Raw genomic sequence first — 15,471 nt, 5'->3', positions numbered from 1 at the left:
AGGTTAAAAAAGGTTGATCAAAAGGTATCAAGTGTGCATAATTTGTGGCAGAAGGAAAAAAAATGAGAGCCATCATCTGGATTTCCTTCTGAAAATCCATTTCTGACACCTACAGCAGCCCGAAGTGCCTTGGCAGTCCCTGGTGTCCCAAGGGCTGTGACAAGGACTTCAGCCATGAATCCTCTCCAGGTTCATTGAGCCCAGGGCCATTTCTGGCCTTCTTTGAGCCAAAGCACTTGGGGTCAGCACTTCAGACACGCTGCCCCGTGCTCAGCTACCAAGAAATGCAAGAGGACGTCCTGGCTGAGAATGTCACTCCTACTTTCCCTTCTTGATCTTTCCTGGAGAACAGGACAAAAACGTGACATGCTGGGACGTGTCAGATCTGCACCTCCACCCCCACCCCGTGGATGAAGGGAAAAAACCCCAAAAAAGGCCATTCACCACTCAGCACATTTGGAAAGGCTCTCTGCACAGAGCAGACACCTCCAGATGTCTCCATCAGTGACGTTATTTATAAGAGCAGCTCGTTAGGCTAATTGCTCCTGGAGGGATTTAACTCCGCTGAGGGAGCCTGAACAGGGCTCAACTGTTCCAGAGAATTTGCTGCCACTCCTCCCTTTGATTTACACCTCTCGTAAAATTTTATGGCCAGATTAGAATGAACTTCACTTGCACTGTGGTTTAATAAAAGATTTTTATGCTGAAGAAAAGCAAGAATCAATGCAGTAACTAATTACAGCTTTAACGAGGAGAGGAAAATACCTCAAAAGGGGGGACCCAAAAAGCCCCCCAGGACAGATCCCTTTGGAGACTTTGTTTAGACACCTGAACTCGGGGGCTGTTGGGAGAGCAACAATAAAAAAAGTCACATTTTAGGGAAGAGCAATTTTGGATCGAGAGAGCAACGTGGGTTTTTATGGCAGATGTGAGGGAGTTGGGGTTCCAGTAAATGGGAGAAGGGAGTGAGCAGTTATCAGTCACTCTGGCTGGAATGTCTTTGAGTTATTTGGCTGCTGAGCACGTTCTTGTGGAGGGAAAAGTCCACTTTGGAAATAATCAGTTGCTTTGCAGAGATAATTTGGCCGTACAGTGCATTTCTGTTGATAAATTACAGAGCTCCCTGGGCTACACTTTGCTTCACCAACTGTAAAGCTACAACATAAATTCAAGCAGAAAAAAGGACTTTTTTTTCTTCCTTTCTTTCTGCCAGTGAAATACAATGTCACTGGAAATGGCCTTTATAGCTATGAACACATGAAAAATTGCAAGAAGGAAAGAGAATAAATAAGCACGGTAAAATATTTACCATTCTAGACATCAGTAGCCAGGGCCAGATTGATGGGAAATGCTCAGTTTGGGGCTGACAGCCTTTAAATGACCTTTTTACAAGGCCTGAATCCTGAAATTCAGCGTGCAGGGAGCTCCAGGGGGACGTGCAAGGGTTTGGTGGGAGCATTTTGCCGTGACAGCAGCAGGAATTACAGGTGCTCCCTCCTCCAGATGCTGCTGGGAAAGCAGCTCATCCCAAGCAGGCTCCAGCTGCCCCCCTTCATGCAGATCACATGCTGCATTTCACTTCTGGCCAGGGCTCACCTCCATTTATTGCTTTTTTGGCTCAAAATTAATGTTTTTGGGCTGCAGAAGCACTTCCCAAGATGGATTTTTCCACTGAGAAAGGAGCCACAAGTGAAGGACCACTTCATATGGTCAAAGCGTAGGGCTTGGGAGATTTATTTTAAATTAAATAAGTTATTCCATCTGTCCTGGACACAGGCTTGCTCTAAAGCAATTTGAAATCCAGGGAGAAAACCCCCACAGTCAATTATTTCAAGTCCTTGGAGCTGAAATACCCGACCAGTAGTTCATCACCTGGCAAATAAACCTGCCAGCTCCAAACTTTATGAATCATTTGCTGTACCCTGCTTGAACTTTTCCCAACTGAACTCAGGAGTGCTCGAATTCTCCACCCACTGGTACCAAAAGAAACAAGAAGAGGACAAAAGGAGAGTGATGAAGGCTTCATCTCTGCCTCCTCCACTGCAGCAACATGAGCTTCCAGTAATCTGGGGAGACACCTGGCTTTTCCCCACAGCATCCCTACTTCTAAGCCCAGTTTCTGGAATTTAGGAAATAGCCAGAGCAATCCCTTCCTTGATGGGATTTTTTTTTTTTTAATTTTTGGCCTGGACAGGGAATTATTTTTATAGTGATTTCTCAAGCTGTGATTCCAGAGTCATAATTAACATTTTTTCTCATAATCTACATGCTCTGACACCTCCAAAACCTTGCTTTATTATGTGCCTGTCTTCCACCTTCTAAATGTTAATGTTTTAGCCTTGAAGAAATAAGTGAAAGGGAAAGAGATGACAGGAACTCCACAGAAAAAAAGGAACAGATGTTCCTGAGATCATAGCAAAACAAGCCACACACTTAATAGGAACAAACTGTGATGTATAACATCATTATTTTCCTAACCTTTCTAAAATTACCTATTTGACTGATTTCTGAGGTGTAAAAAGAGGCATAAGGCCTTCCCTCCTGTCAAAGTACCATTGTCTGGAGAAATTTAGAAGCTCCCTGTTTCAGCACCTCGAGACCACGAGAGCACAGACAGATTTAAGACATCTTTGAGTTTGTGCAAGGCTCACAAGAATGTGGCCATTAATACCACTGTAACTGGAGAAGGGTTTATAGAGGTGCAGCTAAAATCCAAAGCTCTGAATCAGTGCCAATCCCAAAAGAAATGCACCCAAAAGTCAGCTTGGCTCACCCAGGGGGGCTTTGGGATGGAAGGAGGGGCACAGCACCTGCACCTGCTGGGGTGCAGCTCAAGGGCAGGAGTGCAGAACAGGGATCAGGTTAGAAATTAGGGGATTAATGAGGGAATGGGAATCCCTCACAGCTGCAGGAGGGTGCTGATAAAACCAGCCTGTCACAGCACATCAGGCTTGCAGCACCCAAGCCTTGTTCAGTGACACATCCCAAATTGGGACATGCGCGTCATAAATGCAGGTGGAATAATTTTAAATTCATGCACACATTCTGCAGAAAAAGCTGTTGTAGCAGTTAAGTGTAGGAGCTGCCTCAGAAAGGAAAAATTCTTCTTTAAATTCTGTTTAAATCTCTTCCTCTGTCAGCCTAAGCAGGGATTATAAAACACGAAGATGTGCACGCAGATTTCACTATTTTCTGAAATCGAATTGTGGCACTATTCTAATTATAAGGTATCCTTCCTTAATTTCTCCTCTCCACACTTTCCACTTAATTTTTTTTTTTTTTTACATATTTTAAGTATGTTTAATTTTCAGTAATTAATGGCAAGATGCATCTAGGTAGGGAATGCCTACCTCAGGCCAGTGACTATTGTGGATGCTGTGGTTAATAAGGCACCTACAAGGGAATGATGAGGAATTCAGATCCCTTTGTAAACTGGATTACCAGACTCTGGCTTTCCTTCAGACAAGGGAAAATCGTGTTTGTGCCACTTATTTCATTGTCCATTAATGCTATTCCTAGAGGACACCTCATTTAGATGTGCTTGCTCCTGCTCCTCCCACTTCATGTTTTACACAGCCACAGACAAAACTATCAAATCAGTGCAGTTTCCTGTAACAGGTTTTTCCCACGTTTTAATGACTATAACAGCCAGAAAGCTCAGAAATACACAGTTTTTATTTCAAAAACAAATCTGAGAGAAGAGAGGAGCTGCTAAATTGGGTCAGTGATCCACACAGCCTGAGGTCCTGGTCGTCACGGTGGGGAGCAGCTGAAGTTTAGGAAAAACACCAAAGGACAGAGCATGGAATGATCCCTCCCCGTGCATTCCTCCTGCAATCAGACTTCCTTCAAATTGCCTCCAGACCACCCTGGTTAGCAACCACTGAAAGCTGCACTAATAAAAATAGATCTCATTTCTCTCCAAATCCTTTCATACCCTTGACCTCCCCAGCATCCTGTGACGAGCTCTACACTCAAACCAGTGCTGGCTTTTTTGCAGGGAATTACATTTTTGTGGAAAGCTGCTGCTTGCTGACATTGCTGGGATGAGCCTGTAGATGATCACAGGGGAGAGGCATCAGTGGCTGGGTCAGGTCCCTCTGTTCTGGAACCAAGCTGCAGGTTTGGAACCGGCTGGGCGGCCTCGTCCCTGCGGGAAGAGCAGCGACGCTGAGCTGGTGTCCCATGGAGAGGAGGAAGAACAACACCCCCGCCCTTTCATTTGTCCCATGGGGTTGATTTGGGAGCAGATATGGGGTGGAGCTGACGGGAATTGTGTCAGCAGTGCCAAGGGAAGGCTCCCTGGGGCAGCTCCACAGCCGGCGGGGCTGTCCGGGCTTGCGGAACGAGCCCGGTTTGGGTTTTAGCCGAAGCTTTCCCTGCTGGATCATTTCCTCCACCAGGCAGGTTTGGACAGCCCAAAAGAAGAGGGAGCAGAGACCTGGCAGCAGCTGCAGGTTCAAGTTCAACCAGCAGGTATTTTGCACTTTTGGCCTGTTTGATGTGCTTTAGATATGTCTGGTTTTCGGAAGGAGCCGAGGTCTCCATCTGCTGAAAGTCATTTATGGCATTTCCTCTAGCAGCCAAGGCTTAGTGTTTATTTAAAAAACCAAACAAAATGTAAGCAACAAAATTTGCCTTTTTCTTTCATGAGAGCAAAGGCTCCATATGGAAAAGGCTCCAGGGAAGGAGTGACAATCATGTGGCAGGAGAACAGCACTTCACTGAGAAGGGAAGTTCTTTGTGGATATAATTTTGCCCCTAACAGAGCCATTTCTCTGGGGATTTTCTGAACACTTATCTGTCCAAATAAATCCTTGAGTGAGCAAGTTTCACCCTGTAAACTGTCTCAGTTTGGGGTGAGGACTCTATATTTCTATAATGGGACAGATTTTCTAAATAAAAGAGTGTCCAGAATGGAGCATCCTACAACTCATAAACCTACATGGAGACCTATATAAAACCCACATAAACCTATATAACAAAGAAATTATATGCTGCACCCATGAAGTGCTTGTACAATTATTCCTTTTCGAATAATATAAGAGTGTTTCTCTTAATAAACACATTAAGCACTAAAGGAACAACATTTTTTTTACATCAGGTAAAAAAATCAATGCATTTATGCTTCAAATATCTATGGAGTTGTAACCATCCAAGTCAATAGAGGAGGATGGGAGATTTTTGATAAGCTCTTCTTGCCTGTCATTATTTTACCTGTAATAAAACTCAACCAGGCCCCAGCCTGGTGTTAACCCATTGAGTTGGAAATCTGCAATGCACTCGTGGAAAACTCCTCTCCCTGTCAGGCCATTGTACACCACGGGGCAGGCCTGCTTATCCAGAACTGCAGAAACATCAAAGCTCTTGCCACCTTGGAGAAGAGTAAAAAGGGAACAATGTCACCAACTTTCAGTAGTATTTTATCTCAAAACAATCCCAATATCTGTTATTTTTGTGTATAGGGGTTTTTATGCTTTTCTGAAGAGTGATGGTTCTGTCTGCTTTGTAAGACAAGTAAAATGATCAACCATATTTCCAGCTGAATCCACCTCATAAGAGATGTTCTGACACCCCAAAAATGTGGAAATCACTATTTTGTGTGGGTTAGAACAAGCAGCAGTCACCACAAACATAATCTGTAACTCTCCCTCTGGAACCTATGGCCCTGACCCTGCAGTGGACACATATCACCCAGGACACACCACAACTATAATTTCATTTAAGCAGGGAAGTGCCCGTGGCAGTGGAGTTGGAACCAGAGGAACTTCAAGTCCCTTCCAACCCAAACCATGATTTTATGGCTCTAAGTAGATTTCTCAGGGTGCAAGATGCATTCCCCAGGAATCTCACTGAACAGTCTTAACTCCACTAAAGGAACTGCAGGCCAAGAAATGAAGGCAGAGGCAGCAGGACTGTGTTGAGCTTACCAGCAGTAAAACTGACTCCATACTCATCCTGGATAAGCCCATCCTCAGCCAGCTCAGCCAGGGAGGCGTTGGACCACTCAATGCCAGCCTTCCTCCCATCAGGAAAAAACACATAACCTACAGTGAGGCTGAAGGGGACAGGAAGGCAGCAGGTTTGAAGTTCAACCAAAACTCAAACGCACCAGAACAATGGCAGAGAGAACTGGAACTGTTCAGCCTGGGGAAGAGAAGACTCTGGGGACTTCCAAGCGGGGCTGGAGTGCCAGGATAAGGGGAAATGCTGGAGAGGGGCTTTGGAAAAGGGCCTGGAGTGCCAGGCTAAGGGGAAATGCTTCCCACTGCCAGAGGGCAGGGTTGGATGGGATATTGGGAAGAAATTCTTCCCTGTGAGGGTGGTGAAGCCCTGGCACAGGGTGCCCAGAGAAGCTGTGACTGCCTCATCTCTGGAAGTGTCCAAGACCAGGCTGGATGGGGCTTGGAACAACCTTGGGGCCATGGATATTGGTCTTTAACCCTCTGGATGCAGAGAACACCAGTGAGCAAGGCAGGGCTCTGTGGAATGCTCCACTACAGCTGGAGCCCTCTCAAACAGCTGTGAGTGCCCAGCTTGTACCTCAAAATCATCCAGACAGACAGACAGCTCCATCAGCTGAGGGGAAAGGAAGAGAAGGAAGGTGACAGCTGTCCTTGTGACTAACTGCAAATGAAAAACTGGGAGCAGGGAGCATGAGGGTGTGGATGGATATTGGGCTGTGCAGGTTCAAAGCAGGAATTTGCACACAGGTGTCCTGCAGAGCAGCTTTTGCCACCTCTAAGATGAGTGGTTTTAGCAGCATGAAGTTCTTTGGTCACTTACTGAGTTGTGGTGGCTGGCATGCTGATAACTGTTAAATGTGCTGCAGTGCCATCCTGCAAGAGAGAGAGAGAGAGAAAAAGCAGCCAGAGTTGTGCAGATTCATTTCTGAGGCTGCTTCACTGGCTGGACCAAGAAGACACTGGATAGAACTCAGCCTATGCAAAGTGTTATGGATTCACACTTTAAAATCCTCTCCCTACATCTCCCATGAAAATCTGGCTGCAAACAAATCCAGGAATATAAACCAAACACAATCAGGACAAATTAAGGACAATGGGAACAACAGAAAGGCCACAGCAAGAGGACATAGGAAGGAAACAAAGCCTGCAAAGAAGAACAAAACTGGTTTACTATGACCAGACTTTTCTAACCTCTATTCATCTATGTCTGGGAGCAGCAGATAGGGAAAATGTTAAGAAGGAACTGGAATCTCCTGGTTTTACTAATTTCTCTTCCATCCTTAGGTCTGGACTCTTCATGCTCCACTTGGGCTGCTCTGAGGCAAATTTAAGCCTCCTCTGATGCTATAAATGTACAGACACAGGGTAAGAGGACTCCAAGCTTCAATCTGCAATAAACTTCTTAATGAAGTCAGCTGGCTTTTAATTAGAACAGCCACAGCCACTTTGAGTCTTAAAAAACTGGACAACAGGGAGAGGTTGGTTATACACATTGTGGTTGGTTATACACATTGTGGTGCCAAAGCTCAGTCCTAGTAAAAGATACACAGGTACATGATAAATCAGGATTTGTACAGAAATGGGATTTTCCAAGCTGGGAAAAGAACTTTTATTCTGAATTCAGTCTAAACCCCTGTAATGCTGCCTATAATGGAGAGTTTTGATTTATGCCTGGCTTGGCAAAGGAAATGCCTCTTCAGGAGCATGTGCTGGGCTTGCTGGCAGCTGGCAGGGGCTGCCCTCAGCATGTCCCTGGGCTGTGTGCTCCCAGCAGCCACAGCTCTGCCTCTCCCCCACGCAGCACAGCAGAGAATTATGCCTCAGCACAGGCAGAAATATTTGCTGACTGCTGTCATGAAGGCTTAGGATGCTTCAAACACCTCAGGCTTCCCATTAATGGGAATCAGCTCTGCAGCAGCTCCACGGAGTGCTGGGTACTTGCAGCAGCTGAGAATCTCTCCTGTAAAGCTGCCTGCCTAATTTTTCTTGAAAGAGCCAAAAAAAAAATACTGTTTCAGGTTATCAAACAAGTTTTTTCTTCAATCAGTGTAGCAAAATCTCAGTTTTTACACACACAGCTCTGCTTTTGAGAGAGAGCAAAAGCTCTCAACACTCATCTGGGTTAATGGTGCCACCAGTGAGAACTCTTGATGTGCACCATGGATGTTCCCAAATCCTTATTTGTGGATACTTAAATATGCCTGAAAAGCTCAGAAAAATTTCCTGTATTGCCATGTTAATACCTACTTCAAAGTGTGCCAAAATCATCACATAACGGCGAATCTCAGCCCAGTTCCGGACACCTGCAAAAAAAAAACCAAAATCCCCCAAGCTGGAGCTTCACCATTCCTGGGAAATGTGAACTAACAGTCCCTGACTTCACAACAACCTTTCTGGATAAAGAAATATCCACTCATTGATAACATGGTAAAACAATGTATCTCCCCAAACCAGTGATGGTGTTTCCTCTGGAATGTCTTTATTTCAAGCCTAGGCATGGAACTGGCTCAGTGCCCTGCCAGTGCCAGATACACTGAGGGCATTCCCAAGGGAGGGAATTCTCTCCAGTGCTCTTACCATAGGAGTGGCTCCGAATGCCTTGGAGGGAAAGCTCAGTTTTCCCAGAATTTCCTATTTCAATCTCTCCAACGGACCGGCCCCACTGCTCGTGTCGGAAATGCTGCTCCCTTTGTCTGCAAGCAAGAAAGGAGTGGGTCAGCACAGAAAAGAGCTCCAGCTCTCCTCAAGAATCTCCTCAATGCCAATCTGATGGATTTGTCCCCCAAAATGAAGGAAATTTCAGAGCATCTGGACCATGGCTATCCCAGGTTTTCCACATCACTTCTGCATTTCCCAGTTACTGTTACATAATGAGACACCTGAGAATGAAACAGCAGCAAATTCTCACCCTGGCAGAATAGAAAATCACCCTTTGATTGAAGAAATGCTGGGCTGCCAAACAGCTGCTGCTTAGAACTCAGCAGGTATCACCAAAACACACACATTATTGATATACATAATTTCACACCATTTATTCTCATATTTTTAGCTCTCCAGAGCTTGTACAGTATTTTAAACACCCACTTCAGCTCCTTTCTCATAGGATTATATTCTTTTTCTTAGCTATACCTGGACCATTGACTTGGGAGCTGCCTAAATCAATGAAAACAGAAAGAATAAGAAATATTCCTGATGCTGAGGGTTTCACTCAGATATCTTTGTGCAGGATCCCCCAGGTGTGGTGTGGCATTGAAACCAAGAGCCGTGTCCTTTATTAGAGCACTTCAAATTAAACCCACCTTCTAAATTCAACTATAACACACATCAGACCTTAAAGAGAGCTGTAGAAATAATTATTATTAACCCCAGAAAATATTAATCTTGTCCCTCACTTTTTGACCCTCTGGAAGAGCTTGATGGTCCATGGCTCATGGGCTAAAGCACGAGCAAATGTGCTGGGGTTACTGTCAACATTGAAGTTAAAAACATCTGTGGAGTTCTCCCATCTAGAAAAAGAGAGAGGAAAAAAAAGATATGATTAGCATTCAGCTCATACAAGGCCAAGTTGTGCACTTGCTACTTTGACAGAGGCAATCTTTGTATTTTATTGGAAAATTCTGATTTTTGCCATTTCAAATGAGCGGTGAGCTTACTGTACATCCCAAAGCAAAGATGAAAATCTTACTGCAAAGAGAATTTAACTGGTACAAGTTCTCCTTCTTCTTCACTCCACTGCTGTCTGTAGGATCCTTTCCTGCAAGGCAAAGCACTATAATTTTATATCACTATAATTTTATATTATAATTTTGTTTATATCCTGAACAAACAACAAAATGTTTCTTGCATGCTTGGAATTGGAATAGAAAAATCTATAATACTCTACACCACCAGATTTATTTTCATTCCTTAAAAATCAAAGCGTTTTAGTTACCAAACAGCATTTGGTTCAAGCTGGTTAAATTTAAAATAAACTAAATGTATTTCCAGATAGTGCTGAAAAAGTCTTGGTTTTATGTGTAGATAAATGAAATTAGGGAGTGCTGCAGCACCTGAGTAATCCATCAAAATTTATCTTCCAGCACATTTGGGGCTCCAAGTATTCCATAGTGAGTCCTCCTCCACTCCAGATCTCTTTGGATTCATCTCTCACCATCATGTTTGGGTGCTGTGGGTGCTAAAAAGAGGAAACATTTCAGGAAAAGATTTGCTTAATTCAATTGTGAGGATGCCACAAAGCAGTCTTGTTATTCTAAATATTACTAAAACCCCAAAGTAACACACATCAATCCTCTCTTTTTTCCCCTATATTCTCCAAATAGGATTTTTCCTGCTTTTTCTGGTCATGGCTACTTAGTGAAAGAGATTTGTGAATATAAAGAGAGTTGAGTGCAAAGGGATTTATGTCAGGTCTTCTCTCCTTCTTTACTATGTAGCCAGCTCTTAATAAAAAAAGAAAATCCTCAGGCAAAAATCTGATTAATGATATCTGATTAAGCTTTCTTTTCAGCAAGAATGAAGCAGATGTGCATAAAACTCCCTAAAAGCTTTTCCCTCTCTTATAAAGAGGCAATTCCAAATGGTTTTTATAGCATGAAAATTAAAAAAGGGGGAAAAACCAACCATAAGCATAAAATGGAACTCATCAACCATGTGCTGCACCTGATTGGAAAGACTGGATGCTCAAATTCCTCCTGGGGGATTTAATAAGGCACTTCTTAGAAACTGTTCTGTTTTGTGCAGATTATGGGAAAGGGGAGTGAGTGAGTGTCAGATCCTACAAAACAAAGGGACATACCCAGTACTCTGACCAGTTCTACCACTGCCTTTAGACACAGCACTGGTGCCTTACTGGGGTGAAGATGCAGGGAACATAAATTTTTAGCTTTGGGATCCCATCAGAGGTTCAAGAAAGGAGTTAAGCACTGCTCCTGAACATCACCCCATATCCAGCACTCACTTCAAACTCTCCTATCCCATCCAGCCTGAGGAAGAGCCACATCTCACACAGGCCAGAGGGGCGTCGGGCGAGGCGAGCGATCACAAAGCTCCTGTTGGTCTCTGCAAAGCCGGTGAAGTACAGGGAATCGAGAGCCTGGGGGAAGGGAAATGGATTTCAGCTCCAGCTGGGGGCAGGAAAGGGAGGGGAGAATGTCGGCAATCCTTTGTTTTCCATAGGCTTCTGCTCAGGGATCAAATTTTGCTTTCGCTTTTTGTATTTCATAGCAGGCACGCCGAGAACAGCCAGGCAACTTGAAAAGCAGCAGTGAAAGCTTAGCCAAGAGAAAGGAGAGCTCAAAAAAAAAAAATGGGGTTGGGCACTGAGGGGTGCCAGGCACCGGGATGCAGGGAACGGGAGCACCTGAGGGATTGCCAGGGGGATGCAAGGGCTGGAATACAGAGGATGCAGTGGGGTGGAGGTGATGTAGGGCCAGGGAAGTTTGAGACCAAAGGGAAAAAGGTGTTCTGAGGGACCGTGGGGATGTCAGGGATGGGAGTTCCAAAGCTGGGGGAACGTGGGGAGGCCAGGAATGGTAGTTCCGAAGATGGGGGAACGTGGGGATGCCAGGGATGGGAGTTGTGAAGCTGGGGGAACGTGGGGATGCCAGGGATGGGAGTTGTGAAGCTGGGGGAACGTGGGGATGCCAGGGATGGCAGTTCCAAGACTGGGGGAATGTTGGGATGCCGGGGATAGGAGTTGCAAGACTGGGGGAACGTGGGGATGCTGGGGATGGGAGTTCCGAAGCCGGGGGAACGTGGGGATGCCAGGAATGGGAGTTCCAAAGCCGGGGGAACGTGGGGATGCCAGGAATGGCAGTTGTGAAGCTGGGGGAACGCGAGGATGCCAGGGATGGCAGTTCCAAGACTGGGGGAAGACGGGGATTCAGGAGATGGGAGTGCCAGGGATGTGGGACCCAGGGATGCCAGGCTATGAGAACAGGGTGTCGCAGAAGCGGGTCCCAGGCAGGGGCTCTCAGCGCCGGGGGTCCCGGGTCACTCACGTGCGGGTCGGCGCGGAGCGGGCGCGGCCGGCGCGGCTCGGCGGTGCCTGCGGCCGCTCGCTGCCGGCAGGCGCCGAGGCAGAGCAGGAGGCAGCCCAGGGCCCAGCGCTTCAGCGGAGCCCAGGAGCCGGGGGCGGCCGCTCGTCCGGCCCCGAGCAGCGCCAGCAGCGCCAGCAGCGCCAGCAGCGCCGGCATCGCGAGGAGCGGAGCACGGGGTGCGGAGCCCGGTGCGGTGCGGGCCGCGGTGCGGGGCTGGCTCCGGCCGCCCCCAAACCCCGCCTCGGGGCCGCTCCCCGCCTCGGCCCGGCTCGGATCGCGGTCATTTCCGCGAGGGGGAAGTTGGATTTGCTGGGATTAGTTACTACGCACTCCAAGGGAAGTTCAGGCAGTTCTCCTGGAAGGACACGAGAGGAAAGCCTCTAGTGATGCGGGACAGAAAAAGCGGGTGTTAGACTCTCTTCCCCAGCTCTTTGCTGCAGATCGCTGAAGGACAGTCCGTTTACGATTAGTGATATGAAATAAGTGTTTGACAAGGAGGGTGGTGAAACACTGACACAGGTTGTCACAGAGCTGGTGGATGCCCAGTCCCTGGGAACATTTGGATGCAGCTTTGAGCAACCTGGTTTAGTTGAGGATGCTCGTGGCAGAAGGGAGTTGGACTAGATGACCTGCAAAAGGATCCTTCCAAATTAAACTACTCTATGATTCTATGTTTCTGTGATTTCAGATCCTGTTTTATGGGGCTCTTGGCATCAGTGGGTCCTTCTCTTGCTCCCACTGCCAGCTCCAGCCAACAGGCAGCAGCCCATTTCACTCAAGGACCAAAAAACCCCACCCACAGCAGGCATCTCAGCATCTCTTCAGGTAGTATTGTAGGTACCACTTCTAGAAGCCATATTTTTGAAGGCTTTTGGCTGGCTGTACGAGAGATCTTTTTTTATTCCTTCTACAGTTAGTATTTAGTCTCATTTCCCTGCACTGAAACAAACCCAGCCTCTCAGGAGAGGTTGAAGTGCAGCCAGTCTCACTTTGGAGAAAGCTGGGGCTCTCAGAACTGGGGCTTCCTTTGTCTCCTGGGTGTTTGGACTCCCTGTTAGCTCTCCAAACTTCTCAACAGATTCCCCTTTACTTGCAAAAACATTTATTGTGCATTTTTCTGCCTTGTTTCAACTGTGCCTCAGTTTGGTTTTATAACCACCTCTGCCCTGGTTTGTGTTTAATGGATCAGTGCTTGTGGTTCTTTCGATTTTCTTCTCTGAGTGTAACTTGTTTTTAATGACCTCCTGAGCTCTGCTGCTCCTTTTTGCCCTTTTCCCAGTTTGTCCTGATACTGATGTGCACTTACACTGCCTCGGTGATCATATTTCTGTTGTTCCCTCAAAAGCTTTTAGCACCTTAGATGTTCCTTTTACCTTCTTAAAAAGGTTCCTCAGTTTTACACAGCTCCCCTTTTCTGAGACCAGGCACAGCTCTTCTGTGGTGCTTTATTGCTGTCCATGGGCCACATCAAATTAAAAGAAGGGCAGAAGGCACCAGAGATTCAGAAATTAATTTCTGTAAATCACCATCGCTTCAGCCAATATTGAAGGAGCACATCCTAAAGTTAAGCACCTAGAGCAGGCAGAGAGCCAATAAGGTTGTTTTCCAGAGGGTCAGAGGGATAATAAGGTTATTTTCATACTTCAGGTTGTGCTGTGGAGGGATTGAGAACAGTCTGAAAGAGATGTGTCACAATGTTATCACCCTGCACCTGCGGCACGGCAGATGTGGCTCAGCCCACAGAAAGGCTGCAAAGGGAGTGGATTATGAAAAACAGCTTTTCTTTTTCACTAGAATCTGAACACATTATTGACACAAAGCAATAGTCAGTGGGGAAAGAGCCACACAAATGACAAACCTTTGGGACTTTACAAACATGCACAGAATTAAATCCTCCTCTGCCTGAGGTGGAAGGGGCTACAACAAATGACAGATTCTTCTAAACTCTTGTTTTCCCCAATGCAACCCACGAGCAGCTTTGCTGCCCTTCCCCAAATTGCTGGAGTCCTTACGCAAACCACTTGAATTTCAATATTTGCATGTCTGAGGGGAGGAGAAATGTGAATATTTCATGCCTGATGTGTGAAGCATTCCCAACCTCCCCCTGAGTCTCCCCAGGCCATGGTGGAGGCATTGTGTGAATCTGTACCAGAGATAAGCTCCTTCCTTCCTCTCAGGACAGGACATGGAAACAATTTGTTTCATGCCACCTTCTGTTTCCACATTTCTTAGGTAATTTGTTTGAGGGCTTGAAGTTATCTCTGGCAAACAATTTATCTTGGCAATATTATTTATTTGTGGGTGGAAATGGGTTCCAAACCATCAGGACTTGCAGAAGAACCAGAGTCCTGGGGATGTTTTTAGGGTGACAACATCAGCTCTCTGTGTATTGAAACAAGTCTAAGAGCTGCTCCACGTGTTCAGCAAAAATGTGGGGAGGAAAATACTCAACTGATTTGTTTTTAAGATCAGGAGGAAATCAGAAATCTGTGACCGATGCGTGGTGCTAAAACACAAAGAAAAAGCAAGCTGAATTTAAGAATTTCTGGTTAGCATAAATGTAAGCTTCTGTATAAGGTCTTAAGCATCTGCAGTATTGCTAAAAAAAGATGTCACACTACCTAACTTTTTTGTAACGCCTGGGTAATTCTGGTACCTCAGCCAGCCTGAGATAAAGAGCACAATAATGGTAGATTTCTCAAGGGCTAAACTCACTGTAATTTAATAAAAAATAATAGAATATTCTTTTGTTTTTATTTTTATTCCTGCATAAATAACATATTAGTTACATTAAGGAAAACACCGAGGGAGAAGGCAGATTTAGAAAACGATCAGCTCTTATGATTTTGCGTCTATAAATATTTACGTAATTATGTTTGAATAGCAGAGACAGTGGCATAGACAAATTTCCTTTCGTATGTGCAACCAGCTGCTGAGAAATTGAAGAAAATATGTCAAATCAAGCTTTTCAGAAGTCCCCAATATTTCAGCACAGAAGAGGAACAAACAAGCACATGAACAGCTGTATTTTATTCACTTATCAGCACACAGCACCCTTGTGCACGGGCTGCCCGTGTCCCACTAGATGGTGGTCATGCTACAAGAAAAAAAAGGATGCAGGAGCCTGCCCGAGTTGTCATTCTTTCTGTCATCCTTCAGCGTTTTTAATTTGTTTTAAAAATATCCTCAGCTCACACACTGCAAGGTTTGCTGTTTTGCTTGTACTTTTTGAGCCACAGGGTCTGCATTTTTCCTAATACACAGCGGGGAAATCCTGAATGAGTGTCATATAATATTTCCATATCAAACAATTTAACTATTGATGTTTAAGCATAGTGAACAACTGCTGAACATGCTCTTGAATTAGGTGCCAAATCACATTCCTGAGGCTCTCAGAAGTGAAATCATAGAGTCACAGATGGTTTGGGTGGGAAGGGATCTCAAAGCTCATCCCATTCCACCCCCTG

General features: G+C 45.5%; 1 protein-coding gene across 1 annotated transcript; it reads right to left on the bottom strand.

Moving 5' to 3' along the window:
- Positions 1–3,657: 3,657 nt before the first annotated feature.
- LOC139596466 (uncharacterized) lies at positions 3,658–12,259 on the bottom strand. The gene is made up of 11 exons (XM_071440784.1): positions 11,966–12,259; positions 10,924–11,058; positions 10,016–10,140; positions 9,652–9,720; positions 9,359–9,472; positions 8,544–8,659; positions 8,214–8,269; positions 6,787–6,839; positions 5,931–6,058; positions 5,218–5,374; positions 3,658–4,150 (listed from the first exon to the last, which is right to left on the bottom strand). The coding sequence occupies exons 1-11, from the start codon at positions 12,158–12,160 to the stop codon at positions 4,063–4,065; spliced, it is 1,236 nt and encodes a 411-aa protein (XP_071296885.1). The 5' UTR covers positions 12,161–12,259; the 3' UTR covers positions 3,658–4,062.
- Between the last annotated feature and the right edge of the window lie 3,212 nt (positions 12,260–15,471).

This window comes from Agelaius tricolor, unplaced genomic scaffold (assembly GCF_023055355.1).
Source record: "Agelaius tricolor isolate 1412-34295 unplaced genomic scaffold, bAgeTri1.0.p SCAF_15, whole genome shotgun sequence".
In the NCBI taxonomy this organism is placed as follows: domain Eukaryota; kingdom Metazoa; phylum Chordata; class Aves; order Passeriformes; family Icteridae; genus Agelaius; species Agelaius tricolor.
This window is presented reverse-complemented; position numbering and strand designations above follow the sequence as displayed.

Bases quoted from the DNA above. Each gene is read 5' to 3' on its own strand.
- LOC139596466 (XM_071440784.1), bottom strand. From the start codon at position 12,160: ATGCCGGCGCTGCTGGCGCTGCTGGCGCTGCTGGCGCTGCTCGGGGCC. The intron at 10,141-10,923 runs GTGAGTGCTGGA...TCCTCTTTTTAG, and splicing joins ATGGGATAGGAGAGTTTGAA to CACCCACAGCACCCAAACAT. The intron at 5,375-5,930 runs GTAAGCTCAACA...CTCTTCTCCAAG, and splicing joins TGGAGTCAGTTTTACTGCTG to GTGGCAAGAGCTTTGATGTT.